Source organism: Camelina sativa, chromosome 20 (genome assembly GCF_000633955.1).
Source record: "Camelina sativa cultivar DH55 chromosome 20, Cs, whole genome shotgun sequence".
NCBI lineage: Eukaryota > Viridiplantae > Streptophyta > Magnoliopsida > Brassicales > Brassicaceae > Camelina > Camelina sativa.
Genome location: NC_025704.1, coordinates 6,458,897 through 6,482,446, shown reverse-complemented (window position 1 = coordinate 6,482,446; position 23,550 = coordinate 6,458,897). Strand labels below are relative to the sequence as shown.

General features: G+C 33.3%; 2 protein-coding genes and 1 long non-coding RNA gene across 3 annotated transcripts; all 3 read left to right on the top strand.

Annotated features, from left to right (window-relative positions):
* On the top strand, positions 4,878-5,808 carry LOC104769670. Its single transcript, XR_764420.2, has 4 exons — positions 4,878-5,032; positions 5,128-5,184; positions 5,370-5,465; positions 5,548-5,808. It is a non-coding gene; the product is annotated as an uncharacterized LOC104769670 (long non-coding RNA).
* On the top strand, positions 5,889-6,759 carry LOC104769669 (F-box protein SKP2A-like). The gene is made up of 2 exons (XM_010493934.2): positions 5,889-6,137; positions 6,224-6,759. The coding sequence occupies exons 1-2, from the start codon at positions 6,011-6,013 to the stop codon at positions 6,577-6,579; spliced, it is 483 nt and encodes a 160-aa protein (XP_010492236.1). The 5' UTR covers positions 5,889-6,010; the 3' UTR covers positions 6,580-6,759.
* Positions 15,473-17,286, top strand: LOC104769667. Its single transcript, XM_010493933.2, has 5 exons — positions 15,473-15,739; positions 16,073-16,223; positions 16,392-16,597; positions 16,704-16,877; positions 16,972-17,286. Exons 1-5 carry the CDS (start codon positions 15,557-15,559, stop codon positions 17,056-17,058), a joined length of 801 nt encoding a protein of 266 aa, XP_010492235.1. The 5' UTR covers positions 15,473-15,556; the 3' UTR covers positions 17,059-17,286.

Sequence of the window (23,550 nt, the reverse complement as noted above, 5' to 3'; positions counted from 1 at the left end):
CCGTGCTTTAAGCACGGAATATCTTCTAGTTCAGAGTATACCCGTAGCAACACACATTAGCTGGTAATTTAATATACAATAACATATCATATAATAATTTAATCATGTACCTAATCAAGTAGTATGTAATAGGGACACTAGTTTAGTTACCTAACCAAGGAAAAGGGGGACAGTATAGTTTCATCTGTTATTTAATGCCAATCAAAGAGATTACGTTTCTTTCGGATGGGTAAATTTGAAACTTGTGAAAAGATCGCCATGTGGTAGGACTCGGAGTACGTAGGACCATTTTGGGAAATTAATAATGCATGAAAAGGAACGACGTCCTATTTCCCCCTTAGAACTATCATATCGTATCAGATTCACTTCAATCTTTGACCTCGATCTATATCTCCTACGAACTTAAGTACTCCACCTATTTCTACCCGAATCCATACTTCTATTGCTATTTTCCCTTCGGAATATCAAATATCATCTATTGCTCCATGAATCTCGGTTTATACGGTTTGCTATTGGTTTACTATTTGATTAACCAACTAATGAACTCAATTAACCGGATTTTACCAAAATTTAACCCAATTACAAAACTAAACCAACAAAACTTGAAAAACAAAAATTTCCAAATCGATTTTTCTTCTCTCTTCTTCTCGTTTTTTTCTTTTCATTAGAAGTAGAATTCACAACCCTACAAAAAATTATAATAAGACAGATAATCAATTACATAAACTTAGATACATGAAGATTTGACCAAAGGTTGATATTATATATTTTCATCTTCTAAGCAAAATCAGAGAAGTCAAATTGCAACAAGAAGACCATAAACTTCAGATATGGCCACGACTCATGAGGAAGAACACAGTCTCACGTGTTATCTTAGAGAACGTGAAGGAGATTTTTAGGTGATCCATATTATCAAATCTCAGAAATTTTAATATTAGGTTTTGTGATTTACTGTAATTCTCTTTTTTTTATACGACGTTCCACTTTGGATAGAACCCGATCGGAGAACGGCGGCGTCGCAAGTACATCGATCAGAGAACGCCGCTCGTCGTCTCCTCCACGGCTCCACTGCGACCGCTGCTGAAGGTAAAATATTTGGGGATTTGGTTTTTAATTTGAATTTGGTATGAATTAGGTTTCGATTCAATCAGCTCTGTTCATTGTATTTGATTGTCTCTCACATGTTTCAATCAGCTCAGTACGATTTGATGTGAAATCGAAACTTTTGAGTTCTCATCTTTTTATGCATATGATTTTGAGTGATGTTTGTTTGGGGTTATGAGGCTTTGATTTGAGTCCGTTGATGAGTCATATAAGAATTTTTTAGTGCTGGATATTTTTTTTAGGTTGAAGAACCTGGTGAAGAAGAAGATCTTGGATCAGATTGTTTACGGGTCGGGTCAAGTTTTTAACGTTTGTCTGGTTTTAAAAAATTGGTTTGATACCGGATTTGAGTCGGTTTTATTAGGTTTGGTTAATAAACCGTTTAAACCAAAAAAATTGGGGAAATAGCAATAGAACTATAAATTCGGGAAGACATAGATAGAGCAATTAAGTTCGTAGGAGATATAGATCGAGGTCAAAGATCGAAGTGAATCTGGTACGATATGATAGTTTTGAGGGGGAAATAGGACGTCGTTCCGCATGAAAACCTTGTGAAATAACGACAAATGATCAAATTATAGAAATAGCCGTTTCAAGGTTATAAGACCATATTGTACATATCAATGTGCGAGTTTGTATATGAAAAAAACTAAAATAAAATCTTCGACAACATATTATTAATAGAGATCACACAACTCAGCTTATAATAAGTTATATATATTACATAAGATTTGCCAAATCTGATTATATATGTAAGAGTTATTTGGGGAATATCACTCTGTCTACTGCAAGCCCAAATCTTAATCATTTTGCAAAGTTGAATTAATTTAAACAAAGACAAAACATATTCGACCGTAAATTTATCAAACGACTGATTTGCATTCAGTTTAGAGATGTCAAATGGGCCGGCCCGCGTCTATCTGGGCCGTCCACGGCAGGCAGTTTCAATTTTTTAGACCGCAACGGGCCGCCCGTTAAGCCCGCAGACATAAAAGTTATGTCCAAGCCCGCCCCGCTAAGCCCAGCGGGTTAACGGGCCAGCCCGCGGGCTTAAATAATATATTATCAAAATAAAATAAAATTAATAAATTATAATTTAAAAAATAATTTTTAAAAAAATTAATGTTTATATTGATTATTTATAGATGTTTTAATTTTTTATATTAAATTTATTTGTATTGTTACATAATTTTTAAATATATATGTTTAAAATAATATAAAAATAGTTATATATCTATATTAAATATTTATTTTTATTTAATAATTGAAGACCGCGGGTCGACCCGTCAACCCGCGGACATAACCCGCTGTAACCCGCAATCCGCTTGGGCTAGGCCCGTAAGGCCCGCTTTTTAATGGACCTAATATTTAGTGTCTATACCCGCCCTACAGAGGTACTATTTGGGCTAAGCCCGCGGGCATGGAACCCGCTTGACACCTCTAATTCAGTTTATTGTTAGTGTGAAAGTACAATCAAAATGAATTACTTGCGAGTTGAGAAGTTAATATATCATCTTGATTTATTTTAAAGTAATCAAATTATGGTATTTTTTTTTTGTATCTCGTTTTATTTTATAAATACCAACATCTGTATGATGTTTTCCTCTTTATATATTTATCTAATTTAGACTAGTTGGTATTAGTCTCTAATTAAATTATGGTATGCAACCATACAACACATACATATACACATGTATATAATTGTATTTGTATTTGAATGTGATTATTAATGGACAAGATGACATGACATAGCAACATGTTGTCCTAGCTAGATGACGGTTTTTGAGATATGGTGAATCCCACATTTATATTTCTCCTTTAACAAATTTGATTCACCAACATGGTTGCCCACATCTATATATACGTACACACACATGTATATAATCTATATAATAATAAGAATCTGAATAAATATCTAATACAATTGCGATGTACGGTTTCGTAAAATATTTTATCTTATACATTTATTTTGAAAAATCATAAATTTAATGTAGAGTTGTGTCTTTTAACATAAAGAAAATCATACGGTTCCTTCCGTTCATTATAGAGTTGTGTCTTTTCATCATATCTTATTCACAACTTTTCATTCTAATAGTTATGTTTATTTAAATATTTATGTTTGTACACATATATATATATATATTATTTCTTCTTAGATAACTAATAAAACATTGTTCGCTCACACAAACTTCTAGTTTTATGCTGATTCTAAATAATATGAATTTTAATATCCAATATCTAACATTATTCTATAATCTAACTTAAAGATTTTTAAAATGATTATAGTCATATATAAATTTAATCAACTTTAATTATGTAATTTACAGTTGTGTTTATTTATTTTAAATCTTCGTAAAATATGTGTTTTTAATATTTACCTATTTAATCTTTTATTTTTAGAAGTTGTGTCTTTTTATTATAATTATTGGTATAAATTTTCACTCAAGATGAAATTTCATTATTTTTAAAATTATTTTATTAGAAATTTGTGTTTACTTATTATAATATCAGTTTGATATTCTCACTTAGGATCACTTCGTCATAATATTTTTTATTAGTAATATAAATATCAATAAATGTTATGATGCTTGTAACTCTGTACTATAATTTTTCTTAAAATATCTAATACTTAATACATACAGAAAACTCTACAAGGTTGCCTCAATTTATTATAACTTTTCATTTAATAATTTTATACTTAGAGTTGAGTCTTTTTTCTATAATATTTTTTTATTAGAAGTTTTCATTTTGATGGTTGTGTTTGTAACTCAGAGTTTTATATGTTTAATATTTATGTAGTTTTAGCCGTATTTATTAATTTTTCTTTTGAAATAATTTTTAATTTTATTCTTAGCATATAATATTTTAAACTATTTTATTACTTTCAAATGATGTTATAATATTTAATTCTATATTGAACTTTGATTCAACTTTTCTTGAAATACTTGCCCGCCACATCGTGGGTGTCTCGGTCCTAAAACCATTTTATGTTCTCTATTTTTATCCAGAGAAAAATACTGTGAGAAGAGTCTGCATAGAAGGAATCGGAGAACTTAAGGTTCCACTTTGGAATAAGGATCCATATCATAACATAATCTCTGTCTTCTCTGGCCAGGTTGATAATCTCATGTATCTCTAAGAGTACTCTCACCCTCCACTGAAATGCTTGGTTCTTCAGCTATAGTTGTGTTTCATCTACTTACTTAGTATATAGTATGTAGCCTTTCTGTTTTGAACTAGGGTATTAAGCTCTTCATAGTCTGTAAAATGCCTTTTATACATATCTAACTAAAAGTTGATATGGAAAGTTACTAAATAGTAGTTTTTTGAGTATTGTGCTTAATGATCTAAGGCCTTATTTATCGGGAGGTTTATGATAGAGTTCTTAGTGTTTTGGGTAAAAAAAATAAATCAGAAATGGAAAAAATTGTAAGATCTCCCCTTATATAAGAGATCAAATCTTTGTTTAAGAGGCGATACGTGTCGCCATTCTATTGGTTGAAAGAATAAAACAAAAGAGGAAAAAAACATTTCCTGGATTTTTTTTTTTCGTCTCTCTCTCGGGGTTGCGATTGAATCGACGAAACAAACGATGAATTTGGAATCAGAAGCATGTGTTCCAAATTGATCATTTGATTTGATATTGTTAGTGAAACTGATCATCTTTTTTTTTAATTCCCTCTTTCTCTGTTTTGAAATTGGAATTGAATCTGATATCAATCTTTGTTTTTGGGGGCAGGTTTAATGATGATGATGTCGTCGCTTGGTGGTGGTGGTGGCGGAGGAGGAAGTTGTGGTGGTGGAGTTTGTTGCAGAAATAGTAGATTTCTGTGATTTTCTGTTACCAACACAAGCAGAGAAAGCTGAGCGTGATGAGGCAGTGGCGAGTGTGTCAAGTGTTATTAAGTATATCTGGCCGAGTTGCAAGGTACGAACTTTCGAAACTTCAATCTCTCTCTCTCTGAGTATATTGTTTGATCTCAGAAACTGCAATCTCTAATTCTTGCTTATTCTCTGTTGCAGGTTGAGGTTTTTGGGTCATACAAGACAGGGCTGTATCTTCCAACAAGTGATATAGATGTAAGTGTAGACACCAGTTTTGTTTGATTGACTCTGTGATACATAATTAACAAGAATACCTTATCTCACATCCATTTGGAGCTATTATAATACTGTTTTGATACTTAGACGTTAGCTACTGTATAGATTAGTGTTTGGAAAGATCTTCATGTCTAAATCTTCATCCCTTTTTGCTGTATGTATAGGTGGTGATTCTGGAATCAGGTCTCACTAATCCACAGCTAGGTTTACGCGCACTCTCCAGGGCATTGTCACAAAAGGGAATTGCAAAGAATATCTTGGTATTTTGACTTTTTATTATTACTATGATATGGCAGTATCTCAGTGTGATCATGTCGTATAATTAGCTCTCTAATTGTTCAGGTGATTGCTAAGGCTCGTGTACCAATTATTAAGTTCGTTGAGAAGAAAAGCAACATTTCATTTGATCTAAGCTTTTTTTATCTTCCCATTTCCCTACTATCTTCACTTTTGGATTCAGTGTGCTTTCTTCTTAAGTAAATTGTAATCTCAATATCTTGGATCATCTTCTTAGCTCATATTTGCATCAATCCGGTTCACTTTTTCTTTAAAGCTTCAGTCTTTGTTGTCTTGTGAGATCTTGTAGATTTTGTTTATGCTACATTGTCTGGTTTGATTGAATGCAAATTCCCTTTTTTATCCTTTTACTATAGTGGGTGTTTGCTTATTGTAACTCATATGTCTAGAGTCTACCTGTAATCCGTTTGTGTTGTATAGAGATGGTTGACTAATATTATGAGATAGTGCAAGTGAGGTGAGCCCTCATGGTCTGATACTTTTGAAGCTTTTTATTTCAAGCAGGCAGATGATTCTGGTGTTGAGGACAAGTCTCACACAAATAGTGTCATCTGTTGAGATGGATTCGATGAGTTTAGCTTATGGCTGTCCTGATCTCAGAACTCTTGATCTTTGTGGCTGTGTATTAATTACAGGTAAACCTTTAAACTTTACGAAACCCGAATCAAAGCTTTTGATTTCTGCTCTTAAACATTTGTTGTTGTTTTTGTTGTTGTTGCAGATGAGAGTGTTGTGGCTTTGGCAAACCGGTGTGTACACTTGAGGTCATTGGGGTTATACTACTGCAGAAACATTACAGACAGAGCGATGTACTCATTGGTTCAAGCGGTATGCGATACATTCCCAGCACTCCACACTTGTTCAGGCAGGCATTCACTTGTCATGAGTGGTTGTCTCCATTTACAATCAGTTCACTGTGCATGCATCCTCCAATCTCACGAAACCCACACCGCTTTCCCTCACCGGCTCATTGAACCGGTGTGTAAGCCAGAAGGTCTTCTCTTTGGTATATGTGTACACATAAAAAAGCCTATGGTGTTAATAAAAACTTCTTTGAGTTTACTTCTTGTCTTTTGATGCAAAATCTCAAGATTTTAACATTATATACATTATATCAATCTTGTAAATGATTGCCAAATACTTATATCTAACAATTTGTTAAGCTTGGTCCAACAATCACACCATCATTAAAGCTTGCAAGATGATTTGGTTGAGAATATTTAAGCAAAATTTGAAGCAAATCAGTATTAAAATTAATTATTTTCTCCATTTATGAATTGCACTTCTATTGTAATATGTATTAATGTTTTTATTATGTTTTGTATATTCTAAAATTAGTTAAATGCAATATTTTCTAATTTTATAAAATCTTAAATGTTTACACATTTATACCACTTCTATTCTATTTAAAATTTTAAAATTTTTAAAAACAATAATTTCAAAAATAAGAGATCCAAAATAAGAACTTACCAATAAAAGAGAAAATTTTATCTAAGAGATCATGGGTTCTTATATTCCAAACAGTACACAATTAATTCATAAAAAATTTAAGAACTCCCCTTATATGAACCCCCCAATAAATATGCTCTAAGGATCCTTTATACATGTAACGGATCAGTAAATATAGCAAACCATCTCAAAGTAAGTTAAATAAGTTTTAATTGGTAGCAAAGTTATCTTTTAAACTAGTTTGACTTGCATAAATTCTGTTTTTGGCGATTCAACAGCTTTTTAATAACCATTGAGAAAAGGTAGCATCCAAACTAGTATTTATTTACTTTCCGTTTTTTCTGAATAACTAAGAAGTTAAGCTTGTACGAGTTCCGTCAAATTAGGGATCATAGCAATTTATATGAGGTTCCTCTGCGTATCAAGGCAATGTGCATCCTTCATTCGCAACCGAGACTTCGTAAAATCGTATGTGACCAAACCCTCAAATCGTCCACAAAGTTTCATCATCAAATGTGAGAGCTAGCAATTAAGAAGCTTAAAAAGCATTTCTTCTTCTCATCGATTAAGCCTCAAAATCGAGCTGAATCCTCATCATCATCTAACCATATGAATTATCATTGTCAGCCGTACACAACTGTTACTCCATCTGTTCATGGTTTGATTTGCTATGATGATTTGTGCCTTAGCTTATATATATGATCGTTTCTCTTAGGATAGATAAGTACATTACTTAGGTTCTCTTAGGATAGATACATACATTACTTAGGTTATGATCCCATCGAAGGTGATTACAAACTGTTGTGTACCAAAAGAAAGGATCCTTTAGCTCAGAAGCTTGACATTGGAATTGGGAATAGGTAGTGGAGAACCATTAAAGATTGTCCTCCTCACTCTTCTGAATCTCTTCATATATGCGTTAATGGTGTGTTAACATACTATGAAGCTCTTCTGGACACGGATCAAGCAGTCATGATCAGTTTTGATTTTAGGTCTGAAAAGTTTGATATTATAAAACTACCAAAATTTGCAAGGTACACAAGCTACAAGGGAAAGCTTGCTATCATCTAGTTTTGGAATGGTGAAAGGAGGTTTCCGTTTTGCAGTGTGGGAAATCATGTATTGAGTTTTCAAGTCTATTGTCTTACAGATGCAAGTGAGTTTGTTTTGGCACCAGAAAAAACTTTTCACGAAACAACCTTATTATGTCCTTGGCATAACTCCCACTCTGGATTGGTCTTGACATGGTGCAGTATACATGCTCAGTCACACATTTTGATTCTTTTGATTTTATTACATATTTAGACTTCCTTTCCATACAAGTTTATATTTTTTACCATGTAAATATTTATTTTTGTTGAATAACAAGTTTCACATTTTTTAAAAGGATTATGTAAGATTTGTGGAGCGAGACCACTCAACACTGTTTCTTTGGTATCACCGCCATGGAAGGACAAGAACAAGAAGTGAACAAGAAGACCTCCTCTGATGTGAGAAGCACAGGCCCGATTCCAGATGATGCCATCGAGGAGATACTCAAAGCATCGACTGTTGAAAGTTTGCTCGCTCTTATCTCCATTGAAATGTTTGTTCTTAAGTTGGAATTACTTGGGAGATTTCATGATCTTTTTTTTTTTTTTTTTTTTTGGCAAAACTTTGTTTATGTATTCATACTCTCGGCATTGTCTCTGGTTTTGCTTAGTGTTGCATCTTTTGAATGTTCATGTCCTCTATATATTGAACTTTTGTATTGTTGCCTCATCTCATTTAATTTGTAGGCCTCATGTAGTTTTCTTTTTTAATCTAAATTTCTTATTTGATAGAGAAATTTGGAAATATACATTTAGAACTATGAGCTAAAAGTAAGGGGCTTCACTTTGTTCGTAGAGAGATGAATATTAAAGAGAGGGTAGGTTTTCATACCGAGTCTGTTAGATTTTGTAAGAAAAATTTAAAGGGTAGATCGGACTTGGTAAAAAATCATTTAGGGATGCTATTGGAAGTCGAGATGAGGGTGTTTCGTTCTATGGGTTCACTAGAATGACTCGCTTTTGTACGGTAGTGGTTCTAGAGAGATGAAGGAGTACGGAGAAGGTAGAGAGAGGTTTAGTTCGTCCAATAATTGATCATGCATTGCATATAAACATTTAAAGTGGAAAGGGCAGATCAGAATGGTGGTCTAATTGGTTTCATGGGTTCACAAGATACACATGATCTTTTTCAAGACTAGAATGACTCGATATGGTGAAGAGAAAAAACGTTATGGTGGAGGAGAAGATCGAGAAAAGAGAAGGGTTACGGTGGTGGTTCATGGTTCTAGTAAGATGAGGGGGCAAGGAGAAGGGTAGAGAGAGGTTTAGTCGGTCGAAAAATGAGGATAGCTTTAATATACGCACACACACACAAAAAAACGAGATAAAAGAGACAAATGAGGGTTTTATTCACAAAAGAAAAAGAAAAAACGAGAGAGAGAGAGACAAATGAGGGTTTTGTTCACAGGGCAAGATTGACAAAGTACTTACACACATGCACATTCATAGCCATATGTCCTGCTTTCTTAAATATAAGATAATTAAAGGTATCTATCTAACTAACTCTAAAACTAGATTTGGAGCCGACGTATATGTGCGGAGTTTTGATATTTAACTTAATCTTAATATAAAGTTAAGTGGTAATACATAATTTGGCTGTAAATATTACATGACATTAAGTGTGTATATTCCAAACTTTTCCAACAGTATGATTAGGAGTGTTAAATATATTTGGATTTAGTTTTAATTTGGGTTAGTTTTGTTGATATTGGGTTAGTTTTGTTGATATTAGGTACAAACAATATCAAAATGAGTTTGTTGAATAATGATATTGAAGTAACCATAATTTGATTATGGTACCTAGGATAAATATATTTTAGAAAATGAGGTACTTAAAAATAAAAAATTTAAATATAAAAAGAAGTTAAAACATACTTTCTGTTTTTTATTATTTGTCATTATAAATTTTTTCACACAAATTAAGAAAATAGATAATGTACTATTATACCTTTGTTTACTATTAGAATTTTAAAGGAATTAATTTTTTTTTCATTTAATAAGGTATAAATTATATAATTTTCTATTAAAAAAGACATTGGAAAACGAGAACGTCACATTAGCTCTAAGTATACAAGTGCCAATCTTGTATGCTGTTGACAAAAAAGAAAAAAAATGAAAAAAACAAAAAAAATTAGACCTAGAATATCAAGTATTTTAAAATGCAGAGAATAATATTTATTTTCATACTATTTAATATCCAATTTATATAGATCCCTACTCGCACATTCATACATGGTAATATTTGTAGACGTATTTGTTTAGTAGAGCATTTATAATCTCAACTAGATTCGGACCCGCACGTACGTGCGGGAATGATTTCAAAACCAAAATTTGTTATCATATTTGCAATATATTACGTATATATATATGAAATTATTAATGTAAATATATTTTTTTAAGAATGTTATTAACATTCATAACCCTATCTCATACTATAAGTTTAGTATTCAATTTATTTTTTATTTGGTTAGACAACAAATGATGAGATTATATTGAAAAAATGGTAAGAAAAAAGTGATGTATCTATTTGGGACCGAAAACCCGTCTTGTCCCGTCCCAAGAACTATCAAACCGGGCTAAAATATTAAAACTTCTCAAATCAAATGACCTAAATTGTCTACCTGAATAAATCCAACTCGATAGGCTTGCCCATAACAATTTTGCTATTTTTTCCGTAAAAACCCATAGGAGAAATGTCTGCATTCATCACTTTAAAATTTTGCAAAGCCCATGGATAACATGTGTTTCAATTAAAAAAAAGTTCCAATATAGATAATTATATGTTAAAGGGATTGAGATAAATTTTTCGTTTTTATATTCTCAAACTATCTAAAGTTTAAAAAAAAAAAACCCAGTTTTTTTCTACCAATCCGAAGTTGACATGTACAGTTAGTCAGTTACTCAAAAGAGATTTGAGAATTGAATATAGGTACCAAAAAAGAAATTAGTTTATCCAGATTTTTGTCAGATATTTTATAAAGAATATTTGGATAGTATTTTTTCGTTCCCTTCTTCCATATTTTTTGTATGTCGTGGTCCTTTTTCTGCAGATAATTCGAAATTAAGCTCGGAAATCTCGGCTTAGTTGAATGTGTTGAGATTGGATTTGATATTCGTAATTCTTGTTTCAAAATTTATTACAATTAGTTAGAATATTCTTTCTTCCTTAGTATTTAATTTGCTTACAGGTCTGTTTGGATACACTTGTATCGTATACAGTTCATATATTAATTGTGTATGTTTGGCTCTAAGTTATACATATCCTTATTCTGTTTTTAATGGCATTTCATGTAATAAATAATCTTTAACCCTATGTCTACTTATTAAAAATGCTTTCCTTTTAATAGTATAGATTTTTTTCTGATATGTAATATGTAAGATATATATTAAAGAAATGGGTGAAAGATTATGACGGATTACTCGTATTTTCATTTTTAATATTCCCAAACTCTATAAAATATTCAAATACTAATTTTTTTTTTCAAAATAATCATCTTAAAGTAGGCACATACCCATTCTGAAGTTGACGCTTACTCAAATTAAAGATTTTGAGAACTGAATCTAGCTAGCAAAAATGTTTATACTTTAACTTGTTACCCATTTTTTTTACACTATAATGTTTTTTATTTTTTGAATTACACGTGTGTATCTTATACCCGCTATAATTAGTCATGATATTTGAAATAAATAATATGGAGATTTTGAATATATTACACCCGTCCCATTTATCATGAATAGTTTGTCAACATTTTTTATTTTTATATATTCAAAAATAGAAATGTATATGGAAATATTTTTCTGATAGATAAAATTAAAATAAAATATTACTATTTAAGTCTTAAATGTGTAAACATTGTTTTGTTTTGTTTTGTTTGATTGACATAATTTAAATAACGAACAAATTAAATGAAAATAAAACAGATAATGTGAATTTACAATTTCTAATTAGTTTTATAAAATGTATTATTAAACATTTTCATTATGGGACATAAATGTCTACACCTTGTGATATATGTTGTGTTGATGGATACACAAATCTACAATACAGTTACATACTATTCTCTTCTATATCTTAAGACTAAACACCATAAACAATAAAAAAATGACATGAGTACATCATATGAAAAGCCAGATTTAATCGACGGTAAATCTATTTGTAAAAAATTTAGTAAATGGAAAATTGTTTAAATGTTTATAGACAATGGTAATGCTTGTAAATATATAGGATATACGATGACTATATTATGTGTGTATAAATGATCAAATTAACTCATGTACAAAACCTAGATGCATCCTTACACTCTTTAGGTTTAGGTATTATGTATGTCACTTTTTATGTATGTCATCCACTATCTGCAAATACAAAATTCCATATTTAAATATAAATAACAAAATTGTGAACCTACAATAAAATAAAAATAAGACTCACCCCATATAAAATATAGGAGATTAATGATGGACTTTGGTTACATATTCAACATCATCTGCCGTTTTCTTTTCTAAAACCATTGCACACTCGTATTCCAAGCTATGCAGGGTTAATTTTCTCAGTGGCCGATGAAAATATTCTTTTTATGAAACGATTTATGTAGTGTGTGCAACTTTAAGAAGATATATACAGCTCGAAGATAGTTAGGGTTAGTAGGATCAAAATCTCAACAAATAAATACTTAATTGCATATTACTTTAATTTCTCAGGCAAAATAAAAGCTGAATTAACAGCATATCTTGATTAAATATCTTTTAATCAGTATTTTAGTGAATCAATAATTCAAATTTTCTTAAAATTTTGGGAGTTTTTGAAACTATCCAAAAATCCAATCAAATATTTGATCAAGGTATGCTGTTAATTTCGGGAGTAGTAAATTATTTAATTGTTTCTTGCAAATATTTTTTCTTTCGTTATCATTTATAGCATTTTGAAATGATACTACAATTAGGGTTGGTTGAAAGGTATATTAGTTAGTATAATTTAAATATTTCATAATTAAGCAAGTAATTAAACTAAGATCATATTCTAAGATACTTTCCGAGATTTTGGTTTTAATTTCCGAGATTATGTTAACTTCCCTTATAAATTAAACACATCTTTATTATTTTAGAAGATATTGTAAGATTGAATTTTACTAATCGATGGACTTAAAGATTATGTTGCTAATTATGTGGTTAGGTTTAATTGGTTGTTTTAATTCTACTCTAATTATGGGGGTTGATTTATTTAGATTTTATGATAGGTTTTAATTCCTTCTGATTTTTATGTGTTAATGTGTTAAAATCATTTAATATTTGTTCTATCAAACTGTTTGGCTATAAGTATACATATCCTTATTCTTATTTGAGTGGCATTTCATGTAATAATCTCTTAATCTATGTCTACTTATTAAAAATGCTTCTCTTTTAATAGTATAAATTTTGAGTGATCTAACCAATTTTCAATTTGTACTAAAGTTTGAGTAATATACTGTATCTTCGAAACAAAAACTGATTAAAGTAATCATTTATAACGTAATAATTTCATCTAAATATACGAGTGTCTTTAAAAACCTAGTACATATAGAAAATGAAATATTTATCTATGGACACTACATATAGAAAATGAAATATTTATCTATGCACACAACACAATAATGTTTAACACATCGTCGAGAGAAGTCGCGCGCGTGGATCTCATTCGCGGCGATTTCTCTCTCAAAATACATTTTCTTTTTATCACGACCTCGTGCTCCGTCGGTAGGGTTCTCCGTTGATTCCAGCGACAAAAAGGACCACGTGTCTCATGGTGCCTCATCCGTAAATCGCTGCATCATGGTGACGAAGAGGACCCCGTGGCCGGTAGGGTTCTCCGTTGATTCCGACGACGAAGAGGACCTCATGGTTCATGGTGCTTCATTCGTAAACCGCTGCATCAGCCAGGCAAAGATCTCAGATCAAAATCAAGGGAGAAGTGGAGGGGAAAAGTTTATGCGAGACACTGTCGGTGAGAGCTCCATCGCCGGTGTAGCGACGAACAGAAGAAGGAGATTCACGGCGAGGAACGAATGAGGATGGTGGTTAGATCTGTAGACTGGAGATTTTGGAAGTTTTGCTGTGCTGTTGTTCGATGGGGGAGGTCGTCTGCGGCAAGGCGGAGCTAAGCCACCGTTGAAGGTTTGCAGATCTACTCCCTACCGCTATTCCTCTCTCACAACTAAGCTTGGATCTCCTCGAGAAAGGTAAGATCGGTTATCTTCTTCCTCCTCAACTACGGCTCTACGGTGGCGGGATGGCAACAGATCCTGGATCACCATCTCCGTTCGACTCACGGCGTCCATGCACACTAGAGGTCCTATTCCGGTGTGTATCCGCAATTCTTGGACGGCGGCTCCGACAAAGTTTTTCTTTTGGAAGATTAGGGTTTTCTGTACCGGTTAAGGAAACCGAGTCGGTTTTATGTTCTATGGTTTTGTTTAGTTTGTTGTATTCGGTTTAGATTCTAAGGGGATTGTAATGAGCCTAAATCCGGAAATAGCTCATTGGACACTTATTTATATAAATTGAATATCCTTTTAAAAAAAAACACAATAATATTTATATACATGCATTATATATATGTTATGTGCATGGGCCAGACATATTTTATTGGAATTTTACAAAGGAACATATATCCTTTGTACCCAACCTAAAGTATGGTCTTCAATGCATCTATGTCATGTGGAACTTGTAATCTATTTCCGTTCGAATGAAAAGAAACATTGAAATATTTTTGAAATAATAACATGTTGATACAAAAATATTACATTTTGACTTTTTCTATTTTATTTTTACTAAACAATAGTAGTATAGCATTTACGTAGTAGATAAAATTTGCATATATTAATTATTACCGTAAAGGGCCTTAAAACGCGTATTGGGCCAAGTTATTGGGTTTAATGACTAAAACGACACATGGCAGGCAGCAGTTGAAGCTAAAAAAGGTAAAAACCATCTCTGTTTGGGATGCGTTTGAGTTTTCGAATTCGAGATTGTTAAAGAATCTGTGCTCGGGTGGGTTTTTTTTTGGTGTTAAATGATGAATTGTACAGGAAAGTTACGATTGCAATTTTGCTAATGAGAAGAGTCAATGAGTGTTAGAAAGAAGAAGAAGAAGACGATGACGGAGAGAAGAGAGAAAGAGGAGGAGTCGTGCAAGGAACAAAGTCAATCTGGGTCGGGTACCTTTAAAATTGAAGCAAACCAAAACCGGTTTAATTTTTTTAAGACTAGCCCAGTTTTGTCACGAAATTCATCGATTTTCAAGCCAAACCGAACCAAATTCAAATATAAACCGTATTTACAGGTTTCGAACGGACCGGACCAGACCAAACCAGACTAGCCGGATTGACATGTCTCTAATCGGGTCCGAGTACCTTATGTTGTTACGTTGGATCCAATTTGGATGTGAAGATCTGTTAAGATCCGATAAAAGGAAAAAAAAAAAAAAAAAAAGACTTAGTTGGAGAGATCTGAAGGAAGAAGAAGGTGGGGAAGCAGATAACATGTCTGCGATTGTTTGCGGAAAGAGATCTCTGTTCGAGGACTTAGCCGCCGCCGCCGCTTCTCCTCCCGTCTCCAAGAAACTCCGTTGCTTTTCTTCGTCTTCTCCATCTCGTTTTTCTCCTCCGTCTTCTTCGCTTCTTCTCGATCATCTCGCCTCGATTTTCTACGATATGGATAAGCAGGTCCTTTTCCCATCTCCTTGCTTTTTTTTTATATATATTCGATTACTCGAACCGATGATTTTTGTTCTGATTAGGTCGGTGTCTCTCCAAATATCGAAATGAAATTGTGCAAACGTTATTAGATGTTTGCGGTGGTTGTTGGTGATAAAAATTCTTAATATTTGTGTGTGTTTAGATTCTTGATTTTGATTAGTTTATCTATTGTGTCATTTGGGCCAAAATTAAAAAAAATGAACCTAATTTCTGATTTTTGTTTCTTTATTTCTATTGGATATTTGTGATGGTACAGTTGTTGGTAATAAAATTGTTGTCACTTGTGTGTATGTGTGTTAGATTCTTGAGAGGGCAATCGAGGAATGTGGAGATGATCTTGATTCAGCCATTAGATGTTTGAATCAGCTTCGTTTAGAATCTGCCAATAAGATTTCAGACTCTGCTACAACAGACCAATCTCACGAAGCAAATGTTGAAACTCAGCAGCAAGGTAGTTTTTGTGTCATACTTATCTCATATCAATCACAAAACTCTTCCTAGTAGTTTCTCCCTTGACTTATAAGTCTTCAACTTTACTAGATTCGGTGTATTCTGTATAACTCTCAGACACCCTCTACAAAATTTTGATTTTTTTATAAGCTGGTCTTTGTCTTCGTAGGTTCAGCCAAGGAGGAAGTCTTATCTAATGGAGAACCAAATGTCTTGAACTTGGACGGTACAGAGTGGGTGGAGCTTTTCGTTAGGGAAATGACGAATGCGTCTGATATGAAAGACGCCAAAACCCGTGCTGCAAGAGCATTGGAAGCTTTGGAGAAGTCAATCAATGCACGTACTGGTGCTGCAGCATTACAAAATCTCCAGCAGGTGTTTTTATCTATATCCTTCTTCACTCTTTGATTTAACAATAACTCTTGTTACCGTAGATGGATATCTTTTTTTATCAACATCCGATTTTGCTTTGTTTTATCAGGAAAACATGATGCTGAAGCAGCAATTAGAAGCCATTGTACAGGAAAACAGTTTACTAAAACGAGCAGTAGTGACGCAACAGAAAAGGCAGAGAGAATCTGAAGATCAAAGTCAGGAATTGCAGCATTTGAGACAGCTAGTCACTCAATACCAGGAACAGTTGAGAACTCTAGAGGTCTGTATACCTTACCTTACCTTATGCAAATTTTTTCTTGTCTTTTTGTTGCACATGATTTAGATCTAAGTATTGTATTGGTTCATCTTTACAGGTAAACAACTATGCTCTGACTCTTCATCTGAAACAAGCTCAGCAGAACAGTTCCATCCCAGGACGGTACCATCCAGACGTCTTTTAATGCTTTGTGGGGGCGCACATATATCTCATTTCGTTTCCAATGTATGTTTCTTTCTTGGTTGTGACTATTTATATTTATACGAAGTCTGGAATCATTGATGAATCACGATAGTTGGGGAACAACAGAGTCTCCCAAGTCAAAACTGTACTTTTTTGTTTGTTGTTGTATATATTGGCTTTGACTCGGATGATGGGATCCATAGATATCAGATCAGAGTTATTTCAATCTGTTAACGAGGAGTATTCAATCTGTTAACGAGGACTAAACAACTCAGCTTATATATATTACATGATTAAGATTTGCCAAATCTGATAATATATGTAAGAGTTATTTGGGGAATATCACTCTGTCTACTGCAAGCCAAATCTTTAATCATTTTGCAAATTAGTTTTAAACGAACAAAAACATATTCGACCGTTAAAATCTATTTAATTATGAACTGGAATCCATGACCAATTTGCATTCAGTTTATTGTTAGTATGAAAGTACAATCAAAAGCTTCAGAACTCCAAATGTAGTAGTTAACTGTTACCAATTTATTCATGTTATGTATCAACACATCTAGTTTGGTTTCTCTTTGACTGTACATTTTGCGGCGACATAGGAAATTGGAACGTTTGGTTTCTCTTTGACTGTTCTTGGTGGTGAAATTTTGTTGGAGAAAGATGCAAGCTTTAAGCATTTGGCAATTAAAGTCTATTCCTTTGGTTGGATCAAGATTGGAATTTGAGTTGGATTGTTCTTGTTTTGTAGTTAGTCCTAAGACTAGAAAGAAGCATTGTTAAGCTTTGGTAGAATCTCTAGCTTGATCTTTGTTTCGAGTACAATAAGAACTTTGAGAGTTTGGCCACTGATCCTTCCTCAAAAGTTATGTTTCTGTGTGAGCCCAAAAGAGGTTTGTTGGGATCACCGGTTGGGGTAGGATGTGCCACTGAACAACGAGAGCTGGAGGAAGAAGTTTCCACTGAAGATTCAAGATCAGTTTCTGTTGATTATTCTGAACCGCAACCTGTAAACGGAGGAAGAATAAAAGCAATTCAAGAGTTGATGTTAGAGAGAATTGGCGTATAGTTCTCGAGCTGCTAAGACAGCTGATGATAATGATGTGGATACTGTTCTCAAGGAAAAGGGAGAACTGCATCTACAAGTATTTTGTGCTATGAAAAGGAATTTTGGCAAGGAAAAGAGACTGAAGCCTGCGATAGCAGTAGAAGAATGGTTTAAGAGGAAGAAGAGTGAACCAGGCAGTGTCATATAGGTCCAAACCGTTTATGTCTGCGCTTTTTGTCGTTAATTTCTTAACAAGTACCACTAGTAACAAAGCGAACAAGAAGGAGGATGAAGAAAAGTAAAGAAGACGAACCAATCTACATATAATGGGGGAAGAAAAATATCTTAATAATATCAAACCCTTAAACAATAAATATGGTGGAGTACAAAGAACAAAATTACACTAAACGTGCTTTTAAAAAAACCTTCCAAGAGTTTCTTAATTAATTTAATCACTCCCATAATTCTAGTTTTCACTCAAAACATCGTATATTAGGAACAAATTATAAAAAAAAAGAAAAAAAAAAAAAGAAGCGAATTCTTGCATGGCCTTATACTTAGAGTCCGGCCGGCCTCCTCGAGGATGAGGTTAACAAAGCAACTTTGCAAGAGCAAAGACTAAACAGACGAGAGGTGGCTCAACAGGTTGCCGGTAACCCACATAGCCACTCAAACAACAATCCAAAATAATCAAAATGACATGATGGATCAACAAGATCTGATTCCGGCCGGTTGAGCTGCTTGATCGCAAGGCCTCCCGTGATCATCCCAATCATGTAAGTAATATATCGTACGGAATGTGAATAGTATGACATCAGAAATCAAAGGAACATAAAGATTAAGGTGACGTCCAACCAGATTGGCGGTTTGGGATGTTCGTTTCCATCATTGCCATTTTTATAGCGGCATTAGTCGAAAGAAAAAGACTTAAAATAAGCAAAATGATGAAGACTTCGCCAGATTCGGATCCCTTGACTCCTTGAGCATATTGTGGCTCCTACCTCAATACATTCTATTGGGGATCTCGGACATTTTCACAGTTGTTGGTATGCAATAGTTCTTCTACAGCGAGGTTCCCGTTAGCATGCGGACAATATGTATAAGCAATGGGATTTGCTTTGTACACGAGCGTTTTCGTTTTCAATGTGATGAAAATTGTTAAACTAGCTAAAGAAATGTGATGAAAATTGTTAAACGAGCTAAAGAAACAGTTCTTTCTCAAAATAGCTTACGATCAAATAAATAACACCATTATTCTTAACACCATTATACTTAAACGAAATAAAAGAAAAATCAATGTTTAGGTGTACAAGAGTGTTGTTTGCTCTGTTTTAATACTCTGTTATGCTTTCAAAAGTCAATTGTTTTCTTCAATTACTAAACCGAAAACGCATAAAGCATCTTGCCTCCAATAAAGTAAAGTGTAAAACCTTTGGGATTAAGACGACAACATTAGGGTTTTATAAACAAAGACGTGCCACGGGAAGGGAAGGCATAGCAGAAGATGGAGAACGGTCCACAACGAGAAACTATAACGTTTATAAAATTTTCATACAAAAAAAATACAGTAATTCTTCTTCAATATTCAACCTTCCACTTAAGCTTTGTTTCATAGAAATAAACTTGAGTATTTTCATAATTCTGATCAGAAAAGGATTAAAAAAAATCCATAGCTATGTAACCTGATTAGAAAAAGGATTTTCCTCATCATTATATATATATAAAAAAAATTGTCGTACCCTCGCAACAAATTCAGAAGAAAGAAATTAACAAAATCAAGTTATGGTATTGGGCCGTGTTAATTATGAGCCTTAATCGGTTCTTGCAAACCCTAGCTATATATATATATATATATGATCCATTAAAAAAGTAAAAGAGTTTAATATCGAAATCTTACACCATGGCCTTCTCGTACTCGGTGCTGATTATTTCCTTCGTTATGATCTTTGTTTCATATGCTTCGTGTTCAGGGTACGTGAACCATCTCCAGACTCAAGCCTTTCATGGCAAAATTTGTGATTCTGATTACAACAACTCCATCGTGGAATCTTGTACTCAATTACCAGAGGAGTCACAGATTCAACGAAACAGTGGATCTTTGAAGAACCCAAAGATACCAGCAGCCAACACCTCCACCAATTCGACGTGGGTCTATAACTATCTACAAACAGTGGACCAAGAACGATTACGCAAGTACATTGTTCGGATAGCCACTTCTATTATTTTTTATCCTTTACTCAGTTTATTTATTAAAGGTTAATGTTTTTTATCCTTTACTCAGTTTATTTATTAAAGGTTAATGTATTTAGTGAGTTTTTTTGGTTTATGTATATATATTTTTTTCTTTGGGATCATATTTAAGGATTTTTTTTTAAGGTTTCAAAGCCCTTTTCTTAAATAGGTATATTGCACAAAAAAACAAATAACATATTTCAGCCCATTCACAGAAAAAGAAAAGCAAAACGTTAAATGGATTATCTCAATTAAATTCATTTATTATATGAGTTTTTGATACAAACAAATATTGTAATCCTCTTAAGAAAGAGAATACTCTTCACATGTGGATTTTATTCCAAATTCACCATAGCAGATGTTTTAAAAAATTCCTCCTACGATGATGAGTTATGTTTATGTAATGAGTCTTTCTAATTTAAGACTTAAAATCATTAGGGCTTCTTTATAGAACAAACCCACATTACAAGACTTAACCAGCTCTTGTGTAGTGAATCTCTCTTAAAAAAGACTTAAAACTCATTTTTTTTTTCATTCTTTTTTTTTTTTTTAAACTGTTGGTTCTTTTCCCAAATAAACCGAACCAAATCAAAGAATCATTGGGCAAGATCTATTTATTAACTAGCTCATTAATTTTGCGCTAAGTCCATTCTGAAAGCTCGTCTGATGTATGAATGTTGGAGATAACTATCCTCAAGATCTTCTGCGGTTCACGATGTACATGTGTGACGATAGGATATTGACGAATATGTACGTAATAGCTAAAAATTATTCTCAACATGAAGGTATTTAAAATACATAAATGTAATTTCATAATGCTCAATTATGGGAATCTGAATCATAAAGAGGAACAAATTAGAAAGACAAAAAAAAAAAAAAAAAAAACCAATTACTACATTAAAAGAATAGCGAATGTTGACAAAAGGAAAAGAAAAAAAGAATAGCGAATGCTTGCATGGCCTTATACTAAAAGCAGATAGTGTCCGGCCTCCTCGAGGATGAGGTCATGAGCAAAGCAACATTCCAAGTGCAAAGGCTAAACAGACGAGAGGTGGCTCAACAGGTTGCCAGTAACCCACATAGCCACTCAAACAACAATAGAAAATAATCAAGATGACAAATTGGATAGAAAGATCTGATTCCGGCCAGTTGAGCTGCTTGATCGCAAGGGCTCCCGTGATCATCCCAATCATGTAGGTAATATATCGTACGGAATGTAAATAGGACGACATCAGACATATAAGGAACATATACAATAAGGTGACGTCCAACCACTTGTCTTCTCCCATCCAGCGAGTCTTGACATTATTAGCAACTGTCGGAATCGGGACGAAAAACGACCTCACGACCAAGATAGCCAAAATCAAGAATTCTAATAATGCAAAAGCAGGGAGGATCCCAACTGTGTCTATGGCTTGCCAAGAAGAAGGGGTACATATTTCTACGATCGCTGCCGTTAAACAACCGAAAGAAGATGAGATGCCCATTACATAGTATATAAACCGCGCTTTCCAACAATTCACTCCTTTGATTATCTTTGTTTCGAATGAGCTCATGATCGATGCCATAATCAAGTACTGGTTTCTAATAAGGTTTTTTCTTGTTGTTGTTGTCGATGAACTTGTCTGACCTCTCTGCTCGTGCTTTTATACATCGACCTAGCCTATTCCTAATCCTAACAGGTTCAGGGATTAGAGAGGAAGGTTCCGTGGTTTTCCCACCTCTTTAGGATTTTCCAAAGATATGTATCCTAACATTACTTTTTCATTTGTTTTTATATATTGGGCCGTATTATAAAGCATTCTTTAAGGCCACTAGATATGAATATCCGAGAATTCTAAAACTTCTTATTTTCATAAAATGTAAATCTCATATGGTACAAATAATTCGAAATGACTGTTTCAAACTAGTTCAGAGTGTTTGTAGAACCTTATCTTGTTTGGGGATTGAACCGAGTAGGGAAGAGAACGAGAGGCTTATATGAGCATGCAATGTGAAGAACATTATATTGTTGGTAAAGAGTTGTGTAAAAGAATCAGAGAGAGGTTTCCTGAGATAAGTGTCTCTGTCTGCAACCATTTGACTTGGCTGATGGGTAAGGCTAAGAAATGGTGGGCATCGATATCGTTACCATTGAGAATTTGAGTTTGTTAATCTCGAAAACTTTATTGGTAAAATATGCTACCAAGTGATGAGGCGGTGGTTGGTGAAAGATGAAAACTGGACTATTAGAGTGTTGAAGCTTTTGAATGCGATGGACAATTTAAACCGGATCGGTAATTTCAGCATTGAATGCTATTTAAGATTTGTTGCTTGATTGATCATAATGGCAGCTAGGGGTGGCTATATGAAGAGAGGAATAATAGGAAGCTATTTGCATCCCGTGGTATTCACATTCTTGTATAAAGTTCTCCAAGTTACTCCCTCAATAGTGGTCAGCATAGCTCTTAATTTCTTTCTTTTGTGAAGCTTTAGTTTTTTTTTAATCTCTGGATAACTTTTGGTAATTCCTATATAATAAATGTAACTTTAAGTGTTTGTTCAATATAGTTGACAAAAAAAAAAAAAAAAAGTTTGTTCAATATAAAATGAATAGAAGAAAGCAAGAGAATTTACAACATCTATAAAAATTCAACAAGTGGCGCATACGTGTAAACCCTGTTTTTTTCTATCTCTCTATATTGTACAAAATCCAAACGTTACAAGTTCAATCATGATTAATCACCACAAATCCTCATGATTAGTCAATACAATCTATAACATAGCCACTGTACACATCCCTATCACTGCCGAAGTCGTCAAAACTATGGTAACTGTAACTATCCCTGAAGCAGAAATTGCCTGAATCACGGGATTGACGATGGCTATTGCAAGAAATGGCGGAGGCAGAGGGTTAGCATGGGTGTCAATTGACCCCATGAATTTACAAAATAAAATAAATTACTTGTACTTTTAGAAGAAAAAAACCGAAATTAGTTAAAAATATGCTTATTGACCCCATAAAATTGTTAAAAATATGCTTATTGACCCCCAAAAAAATAATTGATTTGGATTAGTATTAAATTTGACCCCTATAAGAATAATCTTTGGAAATAGAGGAAAGCTCCGTAGACTAATCAAAATCTTTGGAAATAGAGGAAGGCTCCGTAGGATTTTCCAACTTATTAGAATTTTTTCCAAAGATATATATATATATATATATATATATAT